This window comes from Ipomoea triloba, chromosome 8, assembly GCF_003576645.1.
Source record: "Ipomoea triloba cultivar NCNSP0323 chromosome 8, ASM357664v1".
Classification (NCBI taxonomy): Eukaryota; Viridiplantae; Streptophyta; class Magnoliopsida; order Solanales; family Convolvulaceae; genus Ipomoea; species Ipomoea triloba.
This window is the reverse complement of record NC_044923.1, coordinates 13,458,944-13,476,019: the sequence shown is the minus strand read 5'-3', so window position 1 is coordinate 13,476,019 and position 17,076 is coordinate 13,458,944. Positions and strand designations below refer to the sequence as shown.

Sequence of the window (17,076 nt, the reverse complement as noted above, 5' to 3'; positions counted from 1 at the left end):
TAATAATAATAACATGCTATAAAGCTATATAGATTCACTCCAAGACTCCTAACTTTATTTTGCACGTCTAAGATCATATCTTAGTCATCTTGGCAAATTATCTTTTCTTTGAACTTTAGCTTAGTTAATTTGCGTGACTTAGCACCCAATTAAATTCACTAAGTCTCCATCCTCATTCCCCATTGACTTGACTATGGCTTCAGTCCAACTAAATTTGACCATTAATGCACAAACAGCTTCTTATAGACGCTTATTTTGAGCTCTAGTAATTAGACCAGGCCATCTTGAGTTTGTAGATGATCCTTATTCCATTTCATTTGAGCTTGTTATTGCCCTAAGATGTCCTCATAAGCTCCACCCCCCTCAAAAGGATTCACCCAATTATCTTTCTCTACACCTAAATCAAAAGGGGATAGATGTTAAAGGTAAAACCCACATTACCATACTCGCTCGGGAGATCAATTTTATAGGCATTATCATTGATCCTCTCTAGCACTTGAAAAGGTTCATATCTTCTTGGCATAAGTTTGGATTTGCATTGAGTAGGAAATCTAACCTTACTCATGTGAACCCAAATCCAATCATCTGGGTGGAAAACAACCTTCTTGCACCTCTATCTTATTAACTTAGTTGGCCACTTGTGCATTTCTTTTAACTATACTTTTGCTAACACATTCATGCATCTTTGTAACCATCTTCGCCTTTTGCGCTCCATCTAAATTAACACTTTCACTAACTGGTAAAGGAAAAAGATCAAGAGGTGTTATTGGGTTAAAACCACAAACAATTTGAAAATGAGAGTAGCCTGTAGTCATATGTACTTGTCTATTGTAAGCAAATTCAGCATAAGGAATACACTCTTTCCAAATTTTCAAATTCTTACTAATCAAAACTCGTTGTAGAGTTACGATGGTTCTATTTACTACCTCAGTTTGGTGATATGTTTGAGGATGCACTACAACAAATTGTGTTTTTAGCGACATATACTTAGCGGCGGTTATGCCTCTAAATAACTGAGGCGGTTATAGAAACCGCCGCTAATTTAATATGGAAACTTAAATAAATTAATTGTTAGCGACATTTACATGTGGCGGTTCATCATAACCGCCACTAAATAATTAAAACATTAATAAATCAGTAAATAATAATAATAATAATAATAATAATAATAATAATAATAATAATAATAATAGTAAATCAGTAATTGTTCTCTGCTTTCTTCACCGACCACACCCTCCACAAACCACGAATCCATTTTCTCCGTCTTCTCCGACCACGCCCTCCATAGAGCACAACTCCATTTTCTCCGTCTTCTCCGACCATGCTCCATTTTCGGTGGCTGCCTCTTCCCTGCAATTTCGCCTCTTCTCTGTGATTTCGCCTCTTCTCTCAGATCTTCTCAAATCTCACATCGCCGGTGCCCTGGGACTCACCGCTCACGACCTCAACCCTCACTCCCCTCAATGACTCACGGCCTCACGTAGACACGGTAAGTCTTCTGGAATTCTTATTTTTATTGAATTTGATTTGATCTATGTATCTTCCATTCATACGAATCGGTGGATTCTTATTTTTATTGAATGACTCAACCCTACTCACATTTTGCCCATACTTTATGCACCTTAATTTTGATGAGCGTTTGTGACAAAGCTAAGAGAGATATCATACAATTGACAATTGTTCTTTTGGTTGAAGTCTCCTGTGAAGAAGCGCAACATTTTTCATAAGCTGATCAATTTTGAAATATCTAAATCAAGTTTTTTAATCTGCATACATTAATCTATTAGCGGTATGCTTTGCAAGGAAAAGAATTACAATGCTATATGTGGGGCTATGAGACTAGATACTGACTGTTACAATGCTATATGTGGGGCTATGAGACTAGATACTGACTGTCTGACCACTATATGTGGGGCTATGAGACTAGATACTGACTGTCTGACCAAAGAGTTTTTGTTCCTAATTATAAAAGCTTTGGTTAAAATTGGAAAAGAAAAAAAATTCATTTCTGTAATATTTTTGATATTATGCTTGCAGGATCTTTCTTTGAGAGGGGTTTGGCTCCAAAAGTGGTTACGTTCAGATAAAGTAGAACAATTTCATGGCATGATAGATTATCTTTTGGGCCTAGTTCGTGATGGGAAATTGACTTATGAGTATGCGTTCTTTAACTTACTCTTGTTAATCCCCATACCCTCCTCTTCTATTCTTTTCAAGTTCCTTTTTCTTGAAATATCTAGATTCTAGTGACTCAAGTAATTGATACACATCAATTGCCAATTTGGCATTTTTGTTCTTATTGTGTAGATTATTTGACAACAAGATTAACTTTTTTGGACCATTCAATTATAACTAATCAAGGATGCTTTTGAAAGGAGAAAAATGTGCTTTCTTTGTTGCATTTTAGATATAAATGACTGCAATATATTCGATATGTTGGAATGTTAAATTTTTTACTTGAGACCTGAAAATTGCTCTGTAGTTATATGGAGCCTACTGATACTATTACTCATAATAATGCTGCAGCACTGCCACATGATTTGAAAATGAAGAGATCGGACAATAAGAATCTTACAGAACTTCTTGAATGTGTTAGCATTTATAAAAAAAATAAAATGCATGATAAATTTTGGGTAATTATATATAATTGGTTCAAGTTGAATTTGCAAGTCAACTAACATACTTAATTATCCATGTTGGCAATCAGGTTACACGTGGATGTCTCAGGTTCATATTATGTAGCATACTGAACATGTCTGTCTAGCAGAGTCTTGGATAGACAAGGCTAATATTGCTTGCTTAATGCTAGTACTTTGATTCCTAAACCATATTCTTCATTACTTTGATCTATGGGTTGCTTCCTAGCAAATTTCAGTTTGACAGTTAAGATCATATTTGTGTTTATAATGTTTCCAGGGTTCTTTGCAAGTTTTTTGCACAAGGGGCTGTCTAAAAGGGGAGCATTATGAGTTCTTGCATGAATTGAGAGGTAATGTTCTATCATAGTATCATTATTGTTGAAGTGATTATGCATGGATAAATCTTGGATTAATTTACCGTGAAATGCTTTGAGATATATAGAATGGGTAGATAAATTAATTGATTTTGCAACTGAGCATAGATTTGTTAAAGGAAGAATATTGTGTCCTTGCGTGAAGAGCATAGATAAGTTTTAAACTAACCAAAGTGTGTATAGGAATTGTTTTTATCCTCATTGATTGTGCTCTACACTATGTATGCTAACATATTGTTTGATGTATGTGTGAGTAGGCCTCAATTACTAGAACTACTGTCAAACAAAGTGCTAATGACTCTAAAGATGAGACCAGTTCTGAAGATGAAAGTTCTGATGATGAGCCATCTAAAGCTGAGTGTTAAGAAGATATTGAATGATTGAGATCTTTTGTAATTATTGAATCTTTATACAATTGTTATTACATTTGCATGCATTTCATGTGTACACCTTCTGAGCTTGCCTATCCTCTCTTTTGTTGTGGCAGTCTTCTACTGGGAAGGAGAGTAGTTCTGATGATTCCTCATCAGAGGAGTCTAGTGATGAAGAAGAGGATGCGCCTTCAAAGACTCCAAAGTAGGTAATTAGTTGTGTGTACAAATCTGTTGCAGGCTCTTGAACTTTAATGGTCAACAGTTGTTGGGCCAAGAAGTGAAGCTTTACCTTGCTAAAGAGAGAGGAGCTTATACTCTGAATAGTGGGTAAGTCATCTTCCCCTAAAATTAGATTTATGGATTGTGAGTTAAACATAATTATAATTATTATTATTTTTTAAATTTGTTGGTAATTTGTTTACTGTAGGAGATTTGATAACTCCTTCCAGAGGAGGCAAGGGTGGAGGTGAAAGTACAACTGTGTTTGTTAAGGGGTTTGACAAGAATGATATTGAAGATAAGGTAGTTGCAGTATTTTTGTTTTTGTCTGTGCAAACTTGTGATCCATTTTCTTTATTGATTTTTGATCTGGTTGCCTTTGTATATACCATTTGCAGATCAGGAGTGCTCTTGAGGATCATTTTGGTTGTAGCAAAAGTTTTAAACTAACCAAAGTTTCCATTTTGATAAGTCTGATATTTTAAATAAAATGCATGTGTAATGTGTAAACTCATCTTGACATTTTGGATCCTGGATTAGCTCTGTTAGATTGACTTGTATAATTTCCTACTAGAGATCTGTATTGTCATTATTTCTTCCACTTAGTTCTATTTTCACCTTCACAGACTCCAAATGACTTAAATGGTGTTATCCAATTCTACTTAGTTTTAGTTCTATTTCAAATATGTTACTGATAATATTGAGTTTCTTATTTTATTTTTATTTTTTATTTTTACATTGATGTTATTCTCTAGGAGGTTGTGAAGGATCACTTGCTGTTGTTGATGGATTCAACCCAACACTTGTCGCTGTTGATGGAGTTTGTCAAATATTGGTGTTTAGTAATTTTTTTTATGATTTCTGTTGAAGGTTAAGATGAGAGGAATTGATGGATTCACCACTTGTTGGTGAAGTTTGTCAAATATTGGTGTTTAGTATTTTTTTGATTACTTGCTATTGCTTTTGAATACTATGCTCAAATGTTAATATATTATTGAATACTATTGAATGTTACAACTTATTTTCTTTCCAATTAAATGTGTACATAGAGTTTATTTATGATTGCAATATGCATTTTAATATAAAGATTTTTGAATAAATATAATTAAATGATAATTATAAAAATATAATAATGTAATTATAAATTATTTAGCAACACCTAAATAATTACCTCTAATATTTTAAAAATAAATAAAGAAAAATATTTAGCGACACTTAATAACCGCCATTAAAATTTTAAAAAATAAATAAAGAAAAATATTTAGCGACACTTAATAACCGCCACTAAAATTTTTAAAAATAAAAAATAAAAATTTAGCGACACTTAATAACCGCCACTAAAATTTAAAGGAATAAACTAATAGTTATATTTAGTGGCGGTTAGAGAACCGCCACTAAAAGCAAAGTAAACTACCTTATATTTAGCGGCAGTTTTGAAACCGCCGCTAAATGCAATGCTGATCAACAATTCCCACACTTGTCTAAAACCGCCTCTAAATCCTTCGCGACACACTATTTAGACACGGTTGGAGAACCGCCTCTAAATAGTTTAGTGGCGGTTTTGAACCGCCTCTAAATAACAAATTAACCGCCACTAAATAACCTTTTTGGTGTAGTGATGACTAGTAGTAGATAATAGTAGCTTAGTTCTGAGCTTCAACCACAAAGTCTTCCAGGAATAGCTAAGGAACTTAACATCACGACTTAAACATACCATGTAATCTAACAATTCCTTTGAAGAAAATATCAACTATAAGCGTCCATCATCAGTTTTATTACAAGGAATAAAGTGTGTCATCTTTAAAAATCTATCAACTACCACAAATATAGAATCATGTCCAGATTTGCTCTAAGGTAATCCTAACACAAAGATTATTGAGATGTCAAACCATAGGTGCGTAGAAACACACAAAAAAATTGAGATATAGGCCATGAGGCATACTTCATGACTTTTCTTGCTTACCTGCAGTGTTGTAAAAATCCCGCCTAAGCACCGATTAATCCCCGCTTAGACGTTAGCGTCGGTCGACTGTTTAGCGTATCACCTTAAATGGTGGTCTAGCATATATGTTGGGATTGTAGCATTTCGATTAACACTAACACTCCTTTTTTTTTCTTTCAATTAAGTTGTTCTACAATATTAGCATTCTAGAAGTTTGAAAACTATAAGTGTTAGTAGAGGAGGCACCTGTCATTAAAACATCGAAAACCAACCCCATGTGGAGATGCAGATTAATACCAATCAGAAGAAGTTCAAAACCAAATGTTTTAAAAAATGTTCTGATTTGCATAAACCAAACTTTTAACACAAGGGAAAATGAAAAGGAACTCTAAAAAACTATATATACAAATGAACCAAAGTAGTGCAACTTGTTGATTAGTCATTTCCTATTTTCTGGCTTTCCTGATCGATCTACCAATATAATATTAACAGCTTCACGAGTTACTAGCTTTATTCCCCTAACCCAAAGCTCAGCCATTTCAGTTCCACCTTCACACTCAAAATGAATCACCTTGTTCTTTGTGGTCATCACTCTGAAAACCCCTGGCGCATCAGCATCAAACTTCTTCCTACGGTTCCAACGAAACTTTGAACTCGGCCCTACTTCAGCCCCTTCACATATCACATTTCTCTTGCGTGACTTTCCCCACCTCAACTCCCCCAAATCCCCCAACATTTTCAGCATCTTCCTATGAGGAGCCCCTCTCCCACCCTTTGTGTGCTTCTTTACATATCCCCCTTCCAACACCACCTCCCGAGCAAACTCATCCACTATCGTTTCTTCCACAACGCTGCTGCTGCCGTTGTTTCTTGCTAGCGAAAGCGCGGTCTCAAGCCTCGCGTTTTCAATGCCCAACCTAGCTCTGCGCGAAATCAGAAGCCTGCACATGGCTATGTTGCCTGCCTTTGCAGCCAACATCAGTGGAGTATAGCCTTCGCGGTCGAGCTCATTCACATCACAACCTTTTCTTATCAGAGACTCAACTAAATCTAAGTTACCCCGTTGAACAGCATAGTGCAAAGCAAAGAATAATCCTCCACCACCAAGTTCTGCGTTTGCCCCACTACTACTCAAAAGCACCTCAACTGCTTTAGAGTTGCCACACAGGAGGGCGTGGTGGAGGATTGTCCTCCCTAAATGAGGAGAGATGTTGTAGTGTTGCTGCAGCATTATTGCCTTTAGTATAGCCCCAGTGCCTTCAAAATACTCCACTGCACACCAAGTGATAGGGTAAGGCTCAGCTAGCCCTACTCCCACTCTAAACTCCTCTCCGGTTGTAACCTCCCAAAACCAAGCTCCTAGTCTCACATTACAGTCTGCTCTTGCACCCCTCTGAAAATTATTAATTGTAGTCATCAAATGAAAATCTTAAGCCTGGTATATGTATATGTTTAGATCCCCGCATCCATCTTTAACACTAAATAAAAAGAGCAAATATCAATTTTGGTTCCACGAGTATTAGCAAAATGACAGTTTTTAGTCAGTGTCCGATTTTCATTCATGGACTATTGTTTTAGTATCAAAATTTATCCTGTCAGTCACCCCACCGTTAGGACTTGTCGGAACATGAAATTATAAGGGTATTTTTATCCTTTCATAATTGAGATACCAATTCGAATATTAATACAGGGATTTAAGCCCTAAGATCTCAAGTTGCGGTTTTCATCCTCATCATTTTAAATGAATAAGAATGAGAAGAAGGATGAGGAGGAGAATGGCCAATTGGAATGAAGGCTTAAATCCTTTTATTCATGCTTAAATTGGATATCTTAATTATGATAGGACGAAAATACCTTTATAATTTCATATTCCGGCATATTCTAAACGAAGGGGTAATCAACCTGATAAATTTTAGCATTAAAACAATAGTCGTGAATGATAATTAGTCCGAATTAAATATGTGGATCAAAACAGTCATTGACCTAAATTGATATTTGCTCAAATAAAAATGTACATAATAATTACCTGTAGAAGAAGGTGGACAACAGATACTTGCCTATTAACAACTGCAGCAGCAAGTGCATTACAATTAACATTTGCATAAAGAGGTGGATTGGAAGACTGAAGTAGCACCCTAGCACTTGCGTTGACATCCACTCCAAACTGAATCATCAGAAACAAAAGCAAATAAAGAAAAATAAACATTAATTATTTTTTTGTCCATTTGGACTCAAACCCGTGACATGTACCACTATACCAAAAATTATAACTAATATTAAATGCACAATTTTATTTCTTTATATAATATCACATCTTCAAAAGGTAACGGTTGGACTTGGTCCTTCAGCCTACAAGTAACAATCTCCTACTCATTTGATGTTGAACTGGCCATTCACGAGCCTCTTCCCAACACAATTGATTACACATTACTTATAGTGAGACTAATATAATATAAATACGCGACTTTATTTGTTTATATAACGCTACATTTTTAAAAGATCGGAGACTGAATTTGACTTTTTGGACCTCTGATCAACTATCCTCTACTCATCTGGTATTGGACTTGACTCTTCATTAGCCAGGCACTGTATGTATAACAAATAAAAGAAAGGTTGTTTTGATGACTATATGCAAATACATACTACTTTGAAGTTGCGCTATTGGAACATCACAATTCACGCAGGCAGCACAAAAGGGAACAAAATTGACTGCATGCAGTGATGCAGAACAAGTGGCCACGTTTTCTTTTTGCTATTTTGTTACTGAAGTCGAACAAAAGGTATCAATAAAAACTTGTGTGAGATTGTTTCATGGATCTCAATTTGTGAGATCAGTCGGATCTTTAATTAATGAGGTTAAAGATCAGACCCATTAATTTAAGATTTGATCCACTAATCAAATATCCAACCCGTCTCACAGATTGAGACCCGTGAGACGATCTCACACAAGTGTTATCCAAAGGTATCAAACAAGAGATTTTATTTGGTCCTTAAAAGACTAAACATAATCGTATTGCACCCCTTCAGGTGTTCTTTTCGATCATGTGGTTAGACTCTGATACTAAATTAAAGCATGTGCTCAATTTTAATTAAAAATCTAAGTTGATATATGGTTAGATTATATTACACATTTATGTTTATGTGGGTGTTTGTCAATTAGATGTTAGTTGATAAATGATTGATTTAGGTAATAGGGATAGCTTATTGTTTTAGCTAGTTTGACAATATGATAATATTAATTGGTTAAAGAAGGGTGTTTGGTAAATTATTAGTTATTTACTTTTAGCTTATTACATGTAAAATGACCTATAAGAGCATAAATATATTGTGGTATTTACTTAACTTTTAAAATATTTTTATAATTTAATGTTATCGTTGTATTATTATTAATTAATTTTTAACTATTATTTTTTATTTAATTATTAATATTGTTATAATTATAAAGAAATAATTCGTAGTTAATAATAATTCAATATTAAAAATACAATTTCAAGTAAAAATATAATAAACATACAACAAAATTATTTATCATTCCTATTACCTTAAAATTCATTACGTGAACCAAACGTGCTGTAATATTAACTGTTTGACCAATCAAACAAGCTAAACTTAATTAAATAAGCTAGACTTTGATTGATAATCTAATATATAAGTCATTTTCTAAAGAGTTTATTACCAAAATGGTCCCTCGACTATTGCGAAATTACCAATTTGGTCTTCAATAATTTTTCGTGACCAATTAAGTCCCTCGACTTTGAAAATTTTAACCAATTTGGTCCTCCGTTTATTTTTCTATTAAACATCCGTTAAATCGGGACCAAATTGGTAATTTTGTTATAGTCAAGGGACCAAATTGGTAATTAATTTTCACTGAAATGGTCCCTTGACTATAGCAAAATTACCAATTTGGTTCTGATTTAACGGATGTTTAACGGCAAAATAAACAGAGGAACAAATTGATTAAATTTTTCAAAGTCGAGTGATTTAATTAGGCACGAAAAATTATCGAGGACCAAATTGGTAATTTCACAATAGTCGATAGACCATTTCGGTAATAAACTCTTTTCTAAACACCATGTATATATTATATTCTCAACCAATTGTACGTGTAAGTTGAATAAACAATATAATGTGAGTGAAAACGAGTTACGTACGTACCTGGAGGAGTGAATCGACAAATTCAATGAATCCTCTAGAGGATGCTGTGACAAGAGCATGAATTGCAACGTGGGGGCGGATCATTTGGGAGGCCATGAGGATGTGTGCATGTGTGGCCCGCCCAAGTAGGCATGCTTCCAACAAAGCCTCCTCGCAGGCAGGTTGAGCCGCTCCTCCGGCTTTCAGTAGAATCTCTAATGTCTCAGCATGCCCCTCCCTCACTGCTGCTGTTGTCGCATAGCCTCGGAACAATTTATGGTTCACTGTGGCTCCATCCCTCTGTCCTCAAAAACACTACCACATGTCACAATAATGTATAGTAGTCTTCTTGTCCAATACATTATTTCACTAATCAATGTCTTCTGTTCGGCGGAGGTCAGTAAAGGCCAAATTTAACTAACATCCAATGAATGAAGGATTGTTGGGCGGAAGTCGAAAAGGGCTTAAAGGTCAAGTCCAGCACCCAGTGTCTCAAAAATGTATAGCGGTATAAGAAAATAAAATTGCTTTTTTGCTACTAGCTATAGCTTTTTACGTAAGCTATGTTGTAAAAATTTGCCTAGGCAGCCGCCTAGGTATCGACTAGGCGCCTCTGGACTAAGGCGATTTCAACCCTAGGCGGCATTTAGTAGACCGGCCGACTAACCAACCAACTAAGCGCCCGAGGCGTTGAGTTGGGGACCTAACTCAGCTCGTCTGAGATAGCATCTCAACTCAATCGAGTGCCTTTTATTTTTTCTTACTCGGCTACTCCTCTTTTATATTCATCTAGTCATGTATTCAAATAATCATCTAACTTGTGTAGTACGTTAACTAGTTTCGGAATTATAACAGTCTAACAACTCAAAAGTTTGAGTGGAAAAAGTAGAGACGATATACTCGAATTACTTGGCCGCCTAGGTGATGCCTAGGCGCTAGGCGTTAGGTGCCCAATTAGCGCCTAACGCCTTCAGCAACATTGGGCGTAAGTGGTAAGCATTTTGAATCTAACAAGTTGTATCAGAGCCATGTCAGGTATAAGAAATTAAACCTTATAAAGTTGCGTCTTCACTACTAGTTATAACTTTTGGCGTAAGTAGCCAGTAAGCGTTTGATCCTAACATCTCCTATGGATTCCCTTGTGACCAAATCATCACGGACAAGCTTAACATTTTTATTTACCCCACTGTAATAATCATCAGGGCCGGATTTTAGGGCGTGCAAAATGGGCAACAGCACAAGGTCCCAAATTTTTGGGGGCCCCTAGTCCAGTCCTGACCTAATAGTTAGTTGATGTATTTGTGATTATATTCCTCCAAAATTAAATTTTTTACATTTTTCTCTTTGCAATTTTTCTTCAATTCGCAGTTTATTTATACTTTGATAGGGCCTCACTTATTTACTAGCACAAGGCCACGCAAATAAAAAAACCGGCCCTGATAATCATATTGCAAGATTCCCATTCTTTCTTCTTCTTCTTATTCTAAACTTTGAGTGAATGAAGGGTGTGTTTGGTTGGGGGGTTTAGGTATAAGGAATGGGTATGAAAGTGATTGTTTGTGTTTGGTTGATAGGTTTTGTGAATGCTACTATGGGTTTGGAATACCCCATTAATGACAAAACCCATGCCCTTATTAAATAAGGGTTTCATCTCCCTTCCTCCTTTCTTCCTCAACTATTAATAATCATTCCCATTCCACCCAATTACCAAACATGTTAAATACTTTCACCAAAACCCATTACCATTACCAAGTATTTGATACCCATTCCGATACCGATTCCCATGTGCGAACCAAACGCACCCGAAAAATGCAAAAAAATGCAACCCAATGTTGGTTTATTTTTAGACCATTATATTACATTCCTGATCTTAGTAAGAAATAAGAAATACATGTTCAAAGTCAAAGAGCAATCTAAAAGAGGATTACTCACCAGTAGCTTCCTCACGAGAGTCGCATTTCCGTTATGCGCGGCCAGGAACAGAGGCGTGATCTCAGTCTTGAACTCCTCGAATTCAACCCGGACCTCAGTCGCGGTTTCGTCGTGCAAAACCAGCTCCGTTCTTCTCGACCTCAAGCACACGGTTCCGACGTAGTTAACGTCGACGAAAGGGTCGGCCAAGAGCTCCATCGATAGGTCCAGATCGTCGGCGTGTGCGGCGTCCACGAGCCGCTGAGAGACTGCCTCGCCTGATGATGAGTAGTTAACCGCAGGGAAGACATGTTTCCCGGCAAGGTAGCCGCCGGTGCTGAAGACGGTCATCTTGCTTTTCCCGGAAAGGTTTAGACGTTCAGAAGCGCAACGGATTTACTAAATAATAGGTAGCCAAACATGGAAAAACATGCACTCGACCAACTTTATCATGCTCACGATCAATTATTATATCATCCACCAGGGTCCATTTTCTAAAAAGCTAAATTCAAAAAAGCTGTTCAAAGTAGCTTTCGATCAACTTTTGAGAAAATAAATTATACTTACAGATCATTTTGTATGTAATCAGCTATCAACTAATTACTAATTTACCAAACATTTTTCAATAATTAGTTAATTCTATAAGCTAGTTAAAACCTCTAATCCAACCTGCTAACAATTATTTACCAAACATGCATTACTATATGTTTGTAGTTGATATATTCTATACTTGCAATTGACAGTTTATTTGCATGTAAATAAATTGAAGACATATAATATGTTAACTACATACACATAAAATGATAATTATAAACACAAACTCTTAACTGCATGTATAGAATATATATATAATGCGGATATATAATATGTTAACAATATATTATATGTTTGCTATTAATATATTTTGTACCTACGGTTTATAGTTTATGTGTTGGTAGTTAAAATGTTATGCGTGTGTAGATACATAATAAATTAACTGCAGACATAATCTGAAAATTATTTTGTACTAAGATCTATAATGTACAGTAATAAAGTGGTTTTCTTGTATGCATATATTATTTCCCAAGTGAAACTAACTTTATTTGACCAGTTCTCCCGAAATTGATTGCTCCATACGAGAAAATGACTGCCAACTAGAATACAACAATGAGTTAAGGATGTCACCTTGTCGACAAAGTAGCCGGATTTGGCCAGCATTACGCGTTATCTCCAGACATTTGGGCATCATTTACAGTTCCTTTTACTATATGTATATATTTCTGATTTATAATTCTTTTGTTAGATAATCTTTACCAATTCAACGGACAAATGTCAAGACATATAATTTGAGCTGGTCTCTAGTGAGACTATCCCGCCTAAATGACGGATCAAATATAATAAAAATAGGTCATAAAAAAATTATAGATATAATAATAAATACTTTCAATCATATATACATTATTTTATATCATAAATTTTGTACTTTATAACAAGATTGTAATAGACAATTTATAAAAAATAAAGTAATAAGATAACAAAATAGCAAATATGATTAATACTTTAAATTTTATATTTATATATATATATATATATATATATATATATATATATATATATAGAGAGAGAGAGAGAGAGAGAGAGACTCATGTACATTATGTTCATTAGGTGAGAAATAAGATGGAATTATAACTATAGATCTAATTCAATCCAACGTATGAAATTGCCTTCCAGATTTTAAAACACGTGTTATGCTCTGTAGTGCATGTTTTTGTGTTATACAGAGCAAAAGTTTGTGTCTACCAGTGCACATTCTTATGATTAATCAATTAAAATTGCACAAAACACACTATTTTTTCATAAATACTTGTAGTGCATAATTTTCAACCATATAGTGCAAATATTTGTGCCTAGTAGTGCACATTTTCTCAACTAACGATGCGCGTTGTTCAGTCGTAGAGTTCAGGCTATCATTCATCTTTTAGGTTAGTTTTATGCTCTGTAGTGCATGTTTTTGTGCCATACAAAGCAAAAATTTGTACCTACCAGTGCACATTCTTATGGTTAATCAAATAAAAATGCACAAATCACACTATTTTTCATAAATACTTGCAGTGCATAATTTTCAACTGTATAGTGCAAATTATTGTGCCTAGTAGTGCACATTTTCTCAACTAACAGTGCACATTGTTCAGTCGTAGAGTTCAGGCTATCATCCATCTTTTAGGTTAGTTTTATGCTCTGTAGTGCATATTTTTGTGCCATACAGAGCAAAGGTTTGTGCCTACCAGTGCACATTCTTATGGTTAATCAAATAAAAATGCACAAATCACACTATTTTTCATAAATACTTGCAGTGCATAATTTTCAACCGTATAGTGCAACTTTTTGCACCTAGTAGTGCACATTTTCTCAATTAACAGTGCACGTTGTTTAGTCGTAGAATTCATCGACTTCACTTTGTCTTCTTCGTCGGAGAGTAACTTGTTCAAGACGAAACACAGAAGTGATAGACACTGTCAAAACTTTTCCATATCGTCGTCTTCGTTGTCTTCGCCTAAAATTTGCTCACTGAATTCATTGCCTTCGTCGACTTCACTTCGTCTTCTTCGCAAAAGATTAGCTTGCTCGAGAGGAAACGGAGAAAATAGAGAAGTGGGAAAGATTAGTGGAAAGGCTACGGACGATTTTGCCCAAACGCTGATCTTACTACAGATCATTTAATGCGTAAATTTTAAATCTAATGGTTGAGATCATGCATCAAAATTAAATCCAATTGTCTATATTTCATCCTATTTCTCACCTAAGAGACTAATTTCACAAGATCCCTTATCTATATATATAATTTCATATCATAAATGTACCATAATGTTGCAGAAATAGTACATTTCTCAACAATACCTACTTTGGTCCCTCAAATTTAAGGTTTAGAGATTTTGAGTAGTGACTCTTGGTCACGAAGGGTAATGGTACAAGTCTAGAGAAGCGGGAGAGGTGAATAGACTTGTATATATTTTTCAAAAAAATTCAAAGATTTTATCCCAAGTAAATTTGAACTTACAAATTATTTTGAGCAATATAGCGGAAAATAATTTGTCACCCCTTTTTAAATTTCTTTGCACGCGTTTAATCCTTTCAAGCTTAGGTTTGGTGATTAAATACTAGAATGTAAATAGTAGTAGTAAATACGAGAGATGATATTTAAGTGGTTCGGCCAAACGTAGCCTACGCCGACTCTTCTCCTTAAACTCCAAGGAGGTTTGCAATAAAAGCTAATTAGTACAAAAGACCACTTTGTGCCTTGAACACAAAGTCGGCCACTAGTGTCAAGATTTTCACAAGTCAACACTTGTATGTTACTCCGTCCTTTTCTACTTAACCAAGTAGAGATAGATTGTTTGAACACAAAAGTTGTTCACAATCTCCAACTGCTAGACACGGTGAATGACTTCTCGTTAATGTCGTAGTCTGAACTTGATCTTGCAATTTTAGCATTATATCTTCCCTCTTCGCTGGTTTTGATTAGAATTGTTGCTTGCTTTGCACTTAAATTACTTGTTTGTAAATTTAATAAATACCCTTCTAAGGCATATCTGGAGGTATTTATAGACTTGTTTGAAAATTTGTCCGTGGGAAGACAAAATATTTTAAACTTCTATTATCCTTAATGTAAAGACCAGTGGTCAAAGTATTAAGTTACTTTTTGTCAAATTTCCAGCCATTGAAATTTACTTTTACACCTGCTTCTAGATTTCTGAACTGCGCAAAATATCTTGGCCTTTTTGGGAAATCTTCCTTGGGATGTGTACCTAGGACACCTTTTGCCTTGGTAACATTCTCCACATATTATTAGCTTTTGAGGATGTTTACTGTTCTGTCAGAGAATGTCCGAACAGTAGACGCAAAAAGCTAACCATTAATTTCTCGTGGTTAACCTTTTGTATCATTCCTTAGCAACCTTTTGGATTTGACTTTGCTTAGTCAATCTTTAACTATTCGGAAATTAACTTCTCGCTTAAGTTAACTTTCCATATTCCCTTACTTTCGGGTAAAGGTTGGCCCTTCCACAACATAAGATGCTTAGAAATGGTTCCATCCATTTTTTAAAGAAAAATTTACGTGCAAGAGAAAAATTTATAACTTTTTTAAATGTAGATTACCAGGCAGTATAAGAAAAAAGCTTAACCATTCAAGGTTAGTACTCTAATACCGCCCACTTCTTGTTTCCGATGAGTAGGGGTTCAAGTTTATAGGGGAGGGGATGGGAGAATCGACTTGAATGATTTTGAAAAACTTTTTCAATGTTGCAAAGCGAAAATATACTTTTACCGCTTTTAGAATTGTTTGCACATATTTGCTCTTTGTAAATTTTAGGTTTGATTCGTTGAGGCTTGAAAATAAATGGCAATAAATAAAGACAGTGAAAGAGAGATCTTTGACGTGGTTTGGCCAAAACCCAGCCTACGCCCACTTTCACCTTAAACTCCAAGGAGGTTTGCACTATCACACTAGTACAAAAATGAGCGATTGTTCTTTAATCTCTTGTTACTTTGCCTCTTTCTATTGATCCTAGTAGAGAAACTTAATTTGAACACAAGTTGTTCAAATTTTCCAACTATAGACTTGGCGTAGGACTCTTCGTTGGTATTGCCGTAGTGTATGAGCTTGATCTTGCTTTGTTGCGTTAGCTCTCTCTTCACAAACCTCTAAATTAAACTTTTTGCACTTATCACTTGATCTATAAAATTGCCAACCCTCATTCAGTCTTGAATAGAGGTATTTATAGACATGTTTGAAAATTTATCCGTTGCGGGGAAACGAATTTCAAACGTTTATTATCCAACATGCAATGACCAGTGGATAATGAAGTAGGTTACTTTTGTCATATTTCCAACCGTTAGGGTACTTTTGTGTCTGCTTTTTAACTTTCTAACTACACAAAATGTCTTGGCCTTTTTGGAAAATCTTCCTTGGGAAATGTACCTAGGACACGTTTTGCCTTGGTAACATTCTTCTTGCAACATAGCATTTTGAGGTTGTTTACTATTCGCTCAGAAAATGTTCGAACAGTAAGTTATGAGATGTCATCTATTACTCACTTAAGGTTGACCATACGTAACTTACCTCAGTAACCTATCACATTTGACTTTCCTTAGTCAATCCTTACTCCTCAAAAATTAACTTCTCGCTTTAAGTTAACTTTTCGTATCCCCTTACTATTCGGCTAAGGTTGACTTTTCCACTCTTCGGTCAATTGAACCTTCTGGTCTTGTACTCTTTGATTCTTCAACTCTTGGTAGCTTGAATCTTCGACTCTTCGAAGGTCTCAGTATAGACTTAGTCTAGTTTGACTTCTCGTAGGTTCTCTTCGAATTAATTTTACTTTCCAGATGAATTACTTTCCGATGGGTAAGATTTATTCTCTAAGTTACCTTTCAAGGTTTGAGAATTGCCATAAGGCCACTCTTCAAATTGATTTACTTTACAGATAAATTACTTTCTAG

At 35.2% G+C, this 17,076-nt stretch overlaps 1 protein-coding gene across 1 annotated transcript; it reads right to left on the bottom strand.

Moving 5' to 3' along the window:
• Positions 1–5,877: 5,877 nt before the first annotated feature.
• On the bottom strand, positions 5,878–12,020 carry LOC116028045 (ankyrin repeat domain-containing protein 17-like). The gene is made up of 4 exons (XM_031269839.1): positions 11,618–12,020; positions 9,707–9,985; positions 7,575–7,712; positions 5,878–6,941 (listed from the first exon to the last, which is right to left on the bottom strand). Exons 1-4 carry the CDS (start codon positions 11,945–11,947, stop codon positions 5,988–5,990), a joined length of 1,701 nt encoding a protein of 566 aa, XP_031125699.1. The 5' UTR covers positions 11,948–12,020; the 3' UTR covers positions 5,878–5,987.
• Between the last annotated feature and the right edge of the window lie 5,056 nt (positions 12,021–17,076).

Coding starts and splice junctions, on each gene's coding strand:
- LOC116028045 (XM_031269839.1), bottom strand. CDS start 11,947: ATGACCGTCTTCAGCACCGGCGGCTACCTTGCCGGGAAACATGTCTTC. Junction 7,713..9,706: donor TTGTCGATTCACTCCTCCAG/GTACGTACGTAA, acceptor CTGATGATTCAG/TTTGGAGTGGATGTCAACGC. Junction 6,942..7,574: donor TTGTCCACCTTCTTCTACAG/GTAATTATTATG, acceptor AATAATTTTCAG/AGGGGTGCAAGAGCAGACTG.